The 13,625-nt window shown below is 43.5% G+C and overlaps 1 protein-coding gene across 3 annotated transcripts in view; it reads right to left on the bottom strand.

The window, feature by feature from the left end:
• LOC124032037 (FERM domain-containing protein 4B-like) overlaps positions 1–13,625 on the bottom strand; it is a 36,066-nt gene that overhangs the window by 10,796 nt on the left and 11,645 nt on the right. The window contains exons 1-9 of one of the 3 annotated variants that reach the window (XM_046344017.1): positions 7,449–7,642; positions 4,605–4,670; positions 4,368–4,462; positions 2,233–2,328; positions 1,947–2,031; positions 1,599–1,655; positions 1,483–1,505; positions 325–408; positions 56–121 (exon numbers count right to left, since the gene is read on the bottom strand). In XM_046344017.1, coding sequence (XP_046199973.1) covers positions 56–121; positions 325–408; positions 1,483–1,505; positions 1,599–1,655; positions 1,947–2,031; positions 2,233–2,328; positions 4,368–4,462; positions 4,605–4,670; positions 7,449–7,592 — 716 coding nt within the window. In that variant the 5' untranslated portion in view covers positions 7,593–7,642. Of the gene's footprint in view, positions 1–55; positions 122–324; positions 409–1,482; positions 1,506–1,598; positions 1,656–1,946; positions 2,032–2,232; positions 2,329–4,367; positions 4,463–4,604; positions 4,671–7,448; positions 7,643–13,625 lie in introns of those variants that run through there. The other 2 variants (XM_046344018.1, XM_046344019.1) reach the window with 2 other exon arrangements.

Here is a 13,625-nt window from a genome sequence, read left to right on the forward strand (position 1 = left end):
TGGTAAACAGGAGTGTGTGAGGGGAATGAGGGATCATTGTTTTTCCAATACTCACTGCACTATGGCATGTCCGCGGGAGACTCCTTTCAGCTGTTTGTAGTACTCTATCACTCGATCCTCACTATAATAAACATTGTAAAAATGCATGATGATGACACCTTCAACTTCGAAGTTATGGGCTGCATCCCTCCTCCCTCTCAGGAATGCATCATACATCCTAAATCATTGTCTGCTACAACATTTCTTTTGCAACAATTTTTATTTAGCAGTTTTGTAAACTAAAACGTTACTAAGGATGCACATTATATTCAAGGTTTATTTTACCAGTATGTAAGTGATGGGTGCTCCTTTAGCACCTTGTTGGGAAGAGTTGGGAGCTTCTTCAGATCCATTCTGGTGGTTTCATCACTGATAATAATGATAAAACAGAATGTGGATAGTGAAATACAATATACTGTCGGCCCAATGCAGCCGTTTTTATCTCAATATCAAATAGTATCTGTGTAACAGTTAAGTACCTTACTGTGATTGTTTTCCTAATTTTGTCTCTCCATAAGAGACAAAAATAGCCTCATAGCAAAGAACATTTCTCAAGCAAGACTTTTACTAGGACTGCCTGGGAGTGGTCTGTGGGGAGGGGAACACTGAAAACTAGCTTTCTAATGTATCACCTGGTGATTTCACCAGGTAGGCCAAAACTCCATCCCACCAAAATATCATAGTGTGGAAATGTATATAAAACACAGGATAATCACGTTTTTGCCTGCACCAGGCCTTTAAATAATATTCTGTACATAACAGTAAGCAAATTACCATACAGAAATGATGTAGAGAAACCAGTGCAATACGGTCTTCTAAAGTACAAACAACTTGGAATGAGCTGCTAAAGGATATCACCCCTATTTAGTCAGGCTGTCTGACCTGACCAACAGGTGCAGAAACCTCATTGGCAGACATGTTCCAGGTGCACGGTCACATGCAGAGGAAGGTTCTTCATAATGAACTAACTGAAGCTCCATTCTCTGGCCATCTAACCCCTGTAATTTATGTTCATTTGGAATGAGACAGGTTTGAATGCAGACAAAGATCCACAGTGTTCCATAATTCTCTGTCTACAGTATGGTTCCAACTGAATGGTCCCTGACAGTAAAGAGGATGCTGCTCCTGCAATAGACGCTTTATTAAAAGTGGTAGAGCTTTGATGTTAGAATGCAGCCCTGCAGACTGTAGTAGCCTTGGCCGAGCTGTCAGTGGTATGATACTCATTTGAAGGCCTGTGTGAGGTTTCAACACATCGTGGCAGGCCTCACAATACACAACATCTCTGCCTTCCCTCTTATAACTGCCTTCACTGTCATCGATTTTACTGTTTTGTCTGGAAAACCAGCTCCAATATATTTAAAGTCTTTGCTAAATGTGTGATGTTGTCTTGTTGCTTAGGTAGCTGTTGTGTTCGATACTCATTGGAATATATGTCCTTACCTTGAGTAATTCCCCTTTGCTTCCTGAATTGATATAAAAACAGCATGTCAGAAGATGTATGCTTTAGAGTGGCCAATTAATATACAGTACAAATTCCAAGCAAATAAGAAACTAACCTGCAAGGCGTTTGCTGCTAATTTGAATACATTCTCACTTTCCACCTCTATATCCCCCTGTAAGAAATAAAGCATCATCATAAATGTGTTAATGTACTTATGGGCTGCTGAGACTCTTTGCAGATGTCTGTGTCTGAGCTCTGTTCCTATGACTAACACATATTCATCAAAATAGAATTATTTTCGACTAAACAGCAATCTACTCTTTCTGACTGTCTCATCTCATTCCAACAAAACAGTGTCTCACGGCCACAGTCAGACTGAGGTTTGGTGGTTTATAAAGAGGGACAATGAGACGGTGAATCACCATTTATCTCAACACACAACAGAATAAGATAAGTAGCTTACATTGTAGACGGCAACTTTTGCATTTAGGAAGAATAATTCCACCGTTGTGTTGTCTTTCAGCAGTGTTATACTCTCGATGTAAAACCTGCAGGGATACGTACAAAGAAGTTTCAAAGACTATTTGTTCAATTTGATTCTAAAGTACATATTCCATTCATAATCAGTAAGACATCTCATCACCCACTACTAGATATTCCCTAATGTAATAAAACTACTGCCGTCATTATCATCTTAAACCAATAACAGGATATATGTGGTACAGATATGGACCTGGTGCAATAACTACCTGACCAGGAAGTTGAGGGCAATAGGCCCAGTAGCCCTCTTAGAAAAGTCATGTTCTAGAACTCTTCGGTCCAACTGCAAGTATTTACACTGGCCACTACAAGAGACAATGAAGAAAATTGTTAAGTAAACAAACAGCACTGGTAAGAAGCATACAAGCATACATTTATCAGTGGAGGATCCTCATGGGAGGAAGGGGAGGACCATCCTACTCAGTGAATTTCCCCAAAATGTAAATAGATAAAACATATACTAAATATATTCTCGGCAATATATTAACGTGTGATTAAAACACACTGTTTTTAATTAAAACACACTGTTTTTAATGAAGGTTACAGTAGCCTCAACAGCACTCTCTGGGGTAGCACAATGGTGTAGCCGGAGGACAGCTATTTTCTGTGTGCATTGACTTCAATACAAAACCTATGAGGCTCATAGTTCTCACCCCCTTCCACAGACTTGCACAATAATTATGACGACTTCCGGAGGTCATCCTCCAACCTATCAGAGCTCTTGCAGCATGAACTGACGTGTTTTCCACCCAATCAAAGATTCAGAGAATTAATCTAGTAATGAAAGCATAATCTACAGCTAGCTAGCACTGCAATGCTAAAATGTGGTTAGTAGTTGACGCAAAGAGAGAGAAAGACAATAGTTGAACTGTTTTTAACTAATTTATTTCTTTAAAAATTCAGGAGAAGCACCAGAGAGAGAGAGTGAGAGATTTCATTGTATTTTTAAAAACTTTTACTTTCACTTACTTAGCTAGCTAATGCAGCTAGCTAATTTAGCCTACTCAAACACCAGGCTCAAACAGAGAGGAATGCCATTTATTTTTGTTAGCTAGCTAAGGCTATCCAACAATAGAACTCAAGGTCAAGGTAAGCTCGGTTTTATTAATTGTATTAATTTATTGCCACCGGGGCCCGCCGGTGTAACTGCTAAACTGCTTGCTGTACACAGTACTGTGTGATCGTAATGAGTTAACTTAATGCTCTAGCTCTAGTGATCAGGGGTGTATTCATTCCACCGATTCATTCCATCGAAAAACTTTTCTTAAAAGGAAGCACACAGAACGAAACGGGGATAAACCTACCTGAATTTGTCCAATAGAAACTCTCGTTTGCAACTGTTGGTGTCACACCCTGGTCAGTTTCAGCTGTCTTTGTGCTTGTCTCCACCCCCCTCCAGGTGACGCCCATCTTCCCCATTATCCCCTGTGCATTTATACCTGTGTTCTATGTTTGTCTGTTGCCAGTTCGTCTTGTCAAGCCTACCAGGGTGTTTTTCTTACTCATTTTTTTTTTTAAGTAGTACCCTAGAGTAGTACCCTAGTTTCCTCGGGACGTTTTTATCGTTTTCTTACTCCTGTTTCCTTGAGCCCGTTTTCTAGTTTTCCATTTTTTATCATTCTGCCTGCCCTTACCGAGTCTGCCTGCCGCTCTTTACCTTTTGGACTCTGCCCTGGACTACCGAACCCTGCCTGCCCTTAACCTGTCCTTTGCCTGCCCCCTGTTTAAATAATAAATGTCCGTTATTCGAACACTCTGCAACTGGGTCTTTTCCTGAGCCGTGATAGTTGGACTAATGATTACACTCTAGATCAGCTAGATGACGGTATTTGGTGTGTCACTGTCTGTCACCTTGATTACTCAAATTTGTCTCTCGACCTGTGCACCTACGTTATAAACTTTCATTCATAGGCTAGTTTGTAGCAACCTCATGATGTGTATAGGGAAAATACGGTATCATGTAGTAGCCTAAACCTATCAATGTTACATTGTGAATGGAATATGAATGACAGTCATCCAATATGCTGTACTAGAAATATGCTCATAAAATATTTAATTGTCCTCCCTAATCTTAATAGGCTAGTTTGTAGCAACCTAAGTTATAAACAACCTCATGATGTGTATAGGGAAAATACCAAGACCACCACTGAGCGCTCGCACACACACACACACACACACACACACACACACACACACACACACACACACACACACACACACACACACACACACACACACACACACACACACACACACACACACACACACACACACACACACACACACACACACACACACAGTATGTTCTAACACCCATATACTTACAAAATAAGCAGTGTCTTACCTGTCATCAACAAATGTTAGGCCGAAATATTCCTTCTCTTTGAGGTTAAAATGGGAGGACACCAGATCTAGCAGTTCACGGGACAACAGCTTGGGCTGTGGAATAGGAAATTGTTTGAAGAGGGCATTAGGCCTATCTATTTGAGGGCATTATCATTTTTGGTCCAAATTATTTGAAATTCAATGGAAACTAAAGTACTGTTACAATAATCTCATAAAATGATTTAAGATATTGTACCTGAACCAGCAGATCAAGTTTCCTGTCGTCAAGGAGATGAACCTGGCAGAGTCTCCCCTCCGTCATCTACAATGGAGTACAGGAAGTAAATGCTGAGTATTGGATTTGTTCATACTGTCAATCAACACCAACCCTGCTTAGATGCAAATGCAATTAATGCCAATTGTAGGACATTTCAGTTGTGTAGAAATCTTGTCTCAGTCAATACAAATTGACCATAATCAAACATCAGCCAAGGCTTTCTTTCTTTTTGTAAAACCTTATATTTACCCCTTTTCTCCCCAATTTCATGATATCCAATTGGTAGTTACAGTCTTGTCCCATCGCTGCAACTCCCGTACGGACTCGGGAGAGGCGAAGGTTGAGAGCCATGCGTCCTCCGAAACATGACCCTGCCTAGCTGCACTCTTTCTTGACACACTGTTCACTTAACCCAGAAGCCAGCCGCACCAATGTGCGGCTACAAAGAAATTGGCCACAGTGCAGCTACAAAGGAATTGACCACAGTGCAGCTACAAAGCAATTGGCCACAGTGCATCTACAAAGGAATTGGCCACAGCTGGCAACTGAAGTCAGCGTGCGTGCACCCTGCCTGCCACAAGGAGTCTCTAGAGTGTGATGGGACAAGGACATCCCGGTCAGCCAAACCCTCCCCTAACCCGGACAGCGCTGGGCCAATTGTACGCCCCGCTTCATGGGTCTCCCAGTCGCGGCCACCTGCCAGTCGCGGCCAGCTGCCAGTCGTGGCCAGCTGCCAGTCGCGGCCAGCTGCGACACTGCCTGGGATCGAACATGGGTCTGTAGTGACGCCTCACGCACTGCGGTGCAATGCCTTAGACTGCTGCACCACTCAGGAGGCACAGGGCTTTCTTTTTAACAAAGTCAATGCACAGGATAGAGCTTAATCACGTTCAGGAAATAATAACTGATGTTGTTTTTAATTACAAGGACTCCATTGTCTCATGGATTTAGCACTAAAGTAATCCAAAGAGGATTTGTTGTTCTGAAGGTTTTTAAGTAATTCTGTAGGGGAGAGTGGGGTAAGTTGAGATGTTTTACATTCAGCATCACTCCATCAAGGGAAACATAGTATTCCTTCCAACAAAGATATGTACATGTATTTCAATATGTTGTGTATCCCTAAAACTAATCAGAATTCATGTACATTTCAGTTTTGAAAACATAGCTTATCTAAAAAAAGTGGTCTCTTGGCACAAATTACACCGGGTATTGGGTAAGTTGAGCCACAGGTCAAGGTAAGTTAAAACCTCTAGAGGATTGGTGGCTCCCCTGCGGAACGGTTGAGCTAACCTAGGCTGATGAGATTAGCATGAGGTTGTAATTAACAATAACATTTCCAAGGACATAGACATTTTTGATATTGGCAGAAAGCTTGAATTCTTGTTAATCTAACTTCACTATCCAATTTACAGTAGCTATTACAGTGAAATAATACCATGCCATTGTTTGAGGAGAGTGCACAGTTATGAACTTGAAAATGTATTAATAAACCAATTAGGCACATTTGGGCAGTCTTGGTATAAAATGTTGAACAGAAATACAATGGTTCATTGGATCAGTCTAAAATGTTGCACATACACTGCTGCTATCTAGTGGTCAAAATATAAATTGCGCCTGGGCTGAAATAATACATTATGGCCTTTCTGTTGCATTTCAAAGATGATGGTACAAAAATATGTTTGTATTATCTTTTACTCGATCTAATGTGTTATATTCTCCTACATTAATTTAACATTTCCAGAAACGTCAAAGTGTTTCCTTTCAAATGATATCAAGAATACCATATCCTTGCTTCAGGTCCTGAGCTATAGGCAGTTAGATTTGGGTATGTCATTTTAGGTGAAAATTGAAAAAAAGGGACGGATCCTTAAGCAGATTTCAGTACTGAATTAAATATTAGCACTACCTTTTAAAAAACATGTCTATCTTTATTTCCAAAACACAATTAAACTAAATCACTAAATCATCACTTTTTTGTCTTTTAATCATTTGAAGCATCTTTTAACATAGGCTTAACAACTATCAAACACTCTGTACTTTTTTTTACATAGGCCAGGCCCTGTTGTTGCCTCATATCCAATCGAAAAATGCCTTGCATTACACCTGTGAAGAAAACACACTCAACTTGCCATGGGCTCAACCGTTGGCTTAACTTACCCCATGGCTATTGTCTCAATTTATCCCTAAACGTTTTGACTATATTAGGCCACACAGCTACAAGGATGCACTTTCATGCTAGGTTTAGAACTTCATACTGAAGCTTATAGAAACCCCAACTGAGGTTTACAGCCATTTTAAAATGATCTACTTTGGTTTAGATATGAACCCTCTAACACAATAAATTCATTTGACTTGGTGAAAATCTATTTTTTGGACCTAACTTTCTACCACTTTTTTTCATGTGATTTCTTCCTTCACAGACTCCATGAAATGATGACATCTACCTAAATATTGAGCAAATTATACATTTTTTTGTATGGTTTCATAGAAATAAGGGTGGCTCAACTTACCCCTTTGGCTCACCTTACCCCACTCTTCCCCCAAAAGCCTTTTGTAGCACTTAAAAATGTAAAATACATACACATACTCCAAAAACAATCAACACCACACCTGACTCTAATCTGTGTCCAGCAAATTATGGCATGAAGTGCTAAAATATAAAATATACAACCTGCAATGGCTCACAAAACATTCTCAATATCACATATTACAGGTAACACTAAAGCAGGCAAAGACACACACCTCCACCAGCCCTGTCCTCTTAACAGCCCTATACTGTAAATGACAGATGAAGTCCTACTGATCTATAAAGTGCTGCTGTACCTGGTAGAGTTCCCCTGGGAGGACACACGTCTGAACACATCCCTGTCCAGAGCTCATCATCCCTAGCATGTAGCCCTTCTTCCTCAAGATCCACACACTGACAACCAGCACAAAGCGAGCACCTCTGACCAACAGCTTGTCCATACTGCACGCTAGCTAACAGCCAGCTGGGCTTTGGCTTGGCTGTCCCTGCTCTGCAACGCCTGATACCTACCAAACCCAAGTCTGGCTGGGTTGGTTTGCGTAACAATATCATTGATATGTGCTGCTAACCCATTGAGCTAAGGCACGTCTGGGTCAGATGCTAGACTACAGACTTTTCTTTCAGAGCACTGCTTCTGCTAAGCCTGAGGGAAAATGGGTCAGCCAGGAGACGTGGTGCAGGTGACTCCTATTGTAGCCAAATCATTTATGCTCTAGGAAACATAGAGCATGTGGAAACCAAGGTGTTGGATACCAGACAGTAATACCGCCTCTGTCTCAGACAAATCTAATAATACATTTTGTATAGCGCTTTTCATTACATAAAATAATCTCAAAGAGCCTAAAAAGCTAAACCAACAACCAACTAATTTAAATTGAGATGGTAGAGATGGAGATTGAATGTCTCTATTTGGCTTTGGACAAAAGGCTGGGAGTTGAAGCAGTTCGGATAGGAAAGTCATAATGAACAAATCACCCTCTGTTAATTATGTTAATTAACAATCATTCAATTAAGGGGTCTGATTTAAAGGCCCTGTAACACTGACAATGTGATCAATTAAAAAAATATGATATAATGTTCAATATCCACATTCAATGGATCCAATTAATTCTGCATGACAGCATGTCTCTCACAGAGACCTACAGTATTTGTCACAGTGCACTGACATTGTTATGCCAGTATTATAGCAGCAGGATGTCTAGAGTATTTGTGATGACAATGCCATCATGCTTTAATGTGTGCAGATTGCAGAACCAGCTGCCAGGAGCCGGACAGTTGTAGCTATTCCATCTAATTCTGAAAATGTGTCATGGTGATTTGTCACTACAGTGAGTATTCTATGTGGGGCAGAAAATGTCAAGAAAATGTTTCTTACTTAAGGCCCTCATGTGCATGAACATGTGAGGATTCATTTCCAATGTGTTCTTAGAGTATCAGCCAATTTAATTGAATGAGCGTTTTGTGATTGGTATTCCCACATTTAACATTTGGACAGTGGGAAATGTCAAATCCTCTCAACATGATCTATTTTTCTAAACTTCTAAATTCTATTTCACTTCTATTTCACTTTTCTTTAAGGATGTTTATAGCCAACCCATCCTCATATCAAGTCCCGTTGAGATTCAGCCTGTACATACTGTAGCAATAATATTTGCACGTATAACCACATAAAGTCCATTTATGCTAATGCATGAGATGATAATGATATTGATTTATTGACTGGAATACTGATTCCAGTTTTCCAGTGTTGTGTTTATCCAAGACCACTGACACTGCTTAGTCATCCAAACACATTACATTCAACAGCTCTCAAGAAAACACCACTTGCCTTCAGACATGCAATTAATCCCACGTGGCAGAGATGTAGCGGGACATGATGAAAGAAGTGTAAAGGCTTTCTGTGTGTTTTTGGACTGCTGTCTGAGAAGTGGGCCACAGGCAATGAGCATGGGACTATACGGAATAGGGCCTAGAGGCCTGGGTGATATGGAGAGCTTGTCATGGATGGCCTGTTACGGATTGGCACTGGCCCTCTGCACTAATACCAACTGTGTTAAGTGGATCTAAACATTACCCTCTTATAATGCTTGACTTGCATATATGTCATCATAAATGTCTTGCTTCACATAACGTTATCAACGATGGCACTTTCACATGGCAGTTTGTAATGATTATAGACTATGTGACAATGATGATGAGGTTTAATGACAGGCTAAGTATTCAGGCATATTGTTGCATGAACCAGTATCTGGGCAAAAGTGACGATGACTATGACGAGATCTCCTCTCTGCCCAGAAAGCTTCCATTCATCTTCCCATTAGACAGCTCTGCAAGCGTTATAATGTTAAAATAAGTTCTTTACACACCAAATATGCCTGCCCTGCCTGCAACTATTCTCATTTACTGCCGTCACACCCAGCATGTACTTCCAAGAAAGGTCTAAATAAAAATGTACAAGCAACCCCCCAAAAAAGGTATGGATTGTTTTTGACCGGAAGAGGTGTGTCTTCCAGTCAAAAACAATCCATTCATATTTTTCCGGTTGCTTGTACATTTTGATTTAGACCTGTTTTAGAAGTACATACCAGGTGTGACGGCAGTAAATCACATGAAACGGCTGGTTTTGTCATCGTGGCCTGGCTGCACCTCCTCTTATCTTGGTTTCTTGGCTTCATGCATTATTGATGAAACCTGGTCTCGCACGCCAGCCCACGTCTGCTCTTTAGACTTATATACTTGTCCTCTGCACATGGTTTAGACATGTACTGTGACGCAGGGCTAAATGATCTCTTGATTCCTTTATACACATTTCCATGATCAGGTTGACATTTCCTGGAGTCATACTGCAAAGCAATCTATAAGTCTTAGTCTATGTTTTTGTGGTAATTTGCCTTGATGTGTCAAGGGTGGATTTGACAACTTTAGTTCAGTAAAAACTCATTAGAAACTTTTTTTCCGGTTCCGGTTGGAGCGAGTGGTCGCATCTGCACTTCGCTCCCGCGGGTAGTATAACTTTTTCATTATATTTCATTATAGCACAACGGTTTGATTTGTCTAATCTTAGCAATTTCTTCTCAGCTAGCTACATAGCCGTCTTTGTATCAAAGATAATTGCGTAATTATCGTATTTCGCCGTCCTAACGTAGTCTTCACTAGCCAGCTAGCTAACGTCCACTGATTAGCTGCACTGGAGAAACTATTACACTCAACTGAACGACTTGATTAGTGTAGTGTTAGCTAGCTACATAGCTGTCTTTGCTGTCTTCGTATCATCGTATCCAAGATAATTGTGTTGTTTAGGTTTAGAGTGTGTAGTCTTAGAGTGATTATCTTAATTTACCGAGGTTAGCTAGCCAGCTATTTGTCGTCCTTAACGTAGGTGACTCTGCTAGCTAGCCAACAGCTAGCCAACGCTAGCCAACGTCTTCTGTATAGAACTCAACAACCCGGTCGCATTCATAGGTAGTATCACATTTTCACTTCATTTCATTACAGTACAACGGTTTGATTTGTTTGATCGTAGCTAGCTACATAGCTAGCTACATAGCCGTCTTTGTATCAAAGATAATTGTGTAGTCTAGAGCGATTTTCTAGGTTCGCTAGCCAGCTATTGTCGTTCTTTTAACGCAACGTAACGTAAACAACACTGCTAGCTAGCCAGCTAGCCCCCGAATAGCAACACTGCAGAAACTATTACACTCAACGGAACGACTTGATTAGTGTAGTGTCAACAACGCACCCACTGCCAGCTGGCCTACTTCAGCAGTACTGTATCATTTTAATCATTTTAGTCAATAAGATTCTTGCTACGTAGCTTAACTTTCTGAACATTCGAGACGTGTAGTCCACTTGTCATTCCAATCTCCTTTGCATTAGCGTAGCCTCTTCTGTAGCCTGTCAACTATGTGTCTGTTTATCCCTGTTCTCTCCTCTCTGCACAGACCATACAAACGCTCCACACCGCGTGGCCGCGGCCACCCTACTCTGGTGGTCCCAGCGCGCACGACCCACGTGGAGTTCCAGGTCTCCGGTAGCCTCTGGAACTGCCAATCTGCGGTCAACAAGGCAGAGTTCATCTCAGCCTATGCCTCCCTCCAGTCCCTCGACTTCTTGGCACTGACGGAAACATGGATCACCACAGACAACACTGCTACTCCTACTGCTCTCTCTTCGTCCGCCCACGTGTTCTCGCACACCCCGAGAACGTCTGGTCAGCGGGGTGGTGGCACCGGGATCCTCATCTCTCCCAAGTGGTCATTCTCTCTTTCTCCCCTTACCCATCTGTCTATCGCCTCCTTTGAATTCCATGCTGTCACAGTTACTAGCCCTTTCAAGCTTAACATCCTTATCATTTATCGCCCTCCAGGTTCCCTCGGAGAGTTCATCAATGAGCTTGATGCCTTGATAAGCTCCTTTCCTGAGGACGGCTCACCTCTCACAGTTCTGGGCGACTTTAACCTCCCCACGTCTACCTTTGACTCTTTCCTCTCTGCCTCCTTCTTTCCACTCCTCTCCTCTTTTGACCTCACCCTCTCACCTTCCCCCCCTACTCACAAGGCAGGCAATACGCTCAACCTCATCTTTACTAGATGCTGTTCTTCCACTAACCTCATTGCAACTCCCCTCCAAGTCTCCGACCACTGCCTTGTATCCTTTTCCCTCTCGCTCTCATCCAACACCTCCCACACTGCCCCTACTCGGATGGTATCGCGCCGTCCCAACCTTCGCTCTCTCTCCCCCGCTACTCTCTCCTCTTCCATCCTATCATCTCTTCCCTCCACTCAAACCTTCTCCCACCTATCTCCTGAAACTGCCTCCTCAACCCTCCTCTCCTCCCTCTCTGCATCCCTTGACTCTCTATGTCCCCTATCCTCCAGGCCGGCTCGGTCCTCCCCTCCCGCTCCGTGGCTCGATGACTCATTGCGAGCTCACAGAACAGGGCTCCGGGCAGCCGAGCGGAAATGGAGGAAAACTCGCCTCCCTGCGGACCTGGCATCCTTTCACTCCCTCCTCTCTACATTTTCCTCCTCTGTCTCTGCTGCTAAAGCCACTTTCTACCACGCTAAATTCCAAGCATCTGCCTCTAACCCTAGGAAGCTCTTTGCCACCTTCTCCTCTCTCCTGAATCCTCCTCCCCCTCCCCCTCCTCCCTCTCTCTGAATCCTCCTCCTCCTCCCCCTCCCCCCTCCTCCCTCTCTCGCGTCTTGTGACGGCCGGCCGCCCAACAACCTGCCCGCTTGACCCTATCCCCTCCTCTCTTCTCCAGACCATTTCCGGAGACCTTCTCCCTTACCTCACCTCGCTCATCAACTCATCCCTGACCGCTGGCTACGTCCCTTCCGTCTTCAAGAGAGCGAGAGTTGCACCCCTTCTGAAAAAACCTACACTCGATCCCTCCGATGTCAACAATTACAGACCAGTATCCCTTCTTTCTTTTCTCTCCAAAACTCTTGAACGTGCCGTCCTTGGCCAGCTCTCCCGCTATCTCTCTCTGAATGACCTTCTTGATTCAAATCAGTCAGGTTTCAAGACTAGTCATTCAACTGAGACTGCTCTCCTCTGTATCACGGAGGCGCTCCGCACTGCTAAAGCTAACTCTCTCTCCTCTGCTCTCATCCTTCTAGATCTATCGGCTGCCTTCGATACTGTGAACCATCAGATCCTCCTCTCCACCCTCTCCGAGTTGGGCATCTCCGGCGCGGCCCACGCTTGGATTGCGTCCTACCTGACAGGTCGCTCCTACCAGGTGGCGTGGCGAGAATCTGTCTCCTCACCACGCGCTCTCACCACTGGTGTCCCCCAGGGCTCTGTTCTTGGCCCTCTCCTATTCTCGCTATACACCAAGTCACTTGGCTCTGTCATAACCTCACATGGTCTCTCTTATCATTGCTATGCAGACGACACACAATTAATCTTCTCCTTTCCCCCTTCTGATGACCAGGTGGCGAATCGCATCTCTGCATGTCTGGCAGACATATCAGTGTGGATGACGGATCACCACCTCAAGCTGAACCTCGGCAAGACGGAGCTGCTCTTCCTCCCGGGGAAGGACTGCCCGTTCCATGATCTCGCCATCACGGTTGACAACTCCATTGTGTCCTCCTCCCAGAGCGCCAAGAACCTTGGCGTGATCCTGGACAACACCCTGTCGTTCTCAACCAACATCAAGGCGGTGGCCCGTTCCTGTAGGTTCATGCTCTACAACATCCGCAGAGTACGACCCTGCCTCACACAGGAAGCGGCGCAGGTCCTAATCCAGGCACTTGTCATCTCCCGTCTGGATTACTGCAACTCGCTGTTGGCTGGGCTCCCTGCCTGTGCCATTAAACCCCTTCAACTCATCCAGAACGCCGCAGCCCGTCTGGTGTTCAACCTTCCCAAGTTCTCTCACGTCACCCCGCTCCTCCGTTCTCTCCACTGGCTTCCAGTTGAAGCTCGCATCCGCTACAAGACCATGGTGCTTGCCTACGGAG

Source organism: Oncorhynchus gorbuscha, linkage group LG03 (assembly GCF_021184085.1).
Source record: "Oncorhynchus gorbuscha isolate QuinsamMale2020 ecotype Even-year linkage group LG03, OgorEven_v1.0, whole genome shotgun sequence".
NCBI lineage: Eukaryota > Metazoa > Chordata > Actinopteri > Salmoniformes > Salmonidae > Oncorhynchus > Oncorhynchus gorbuscha.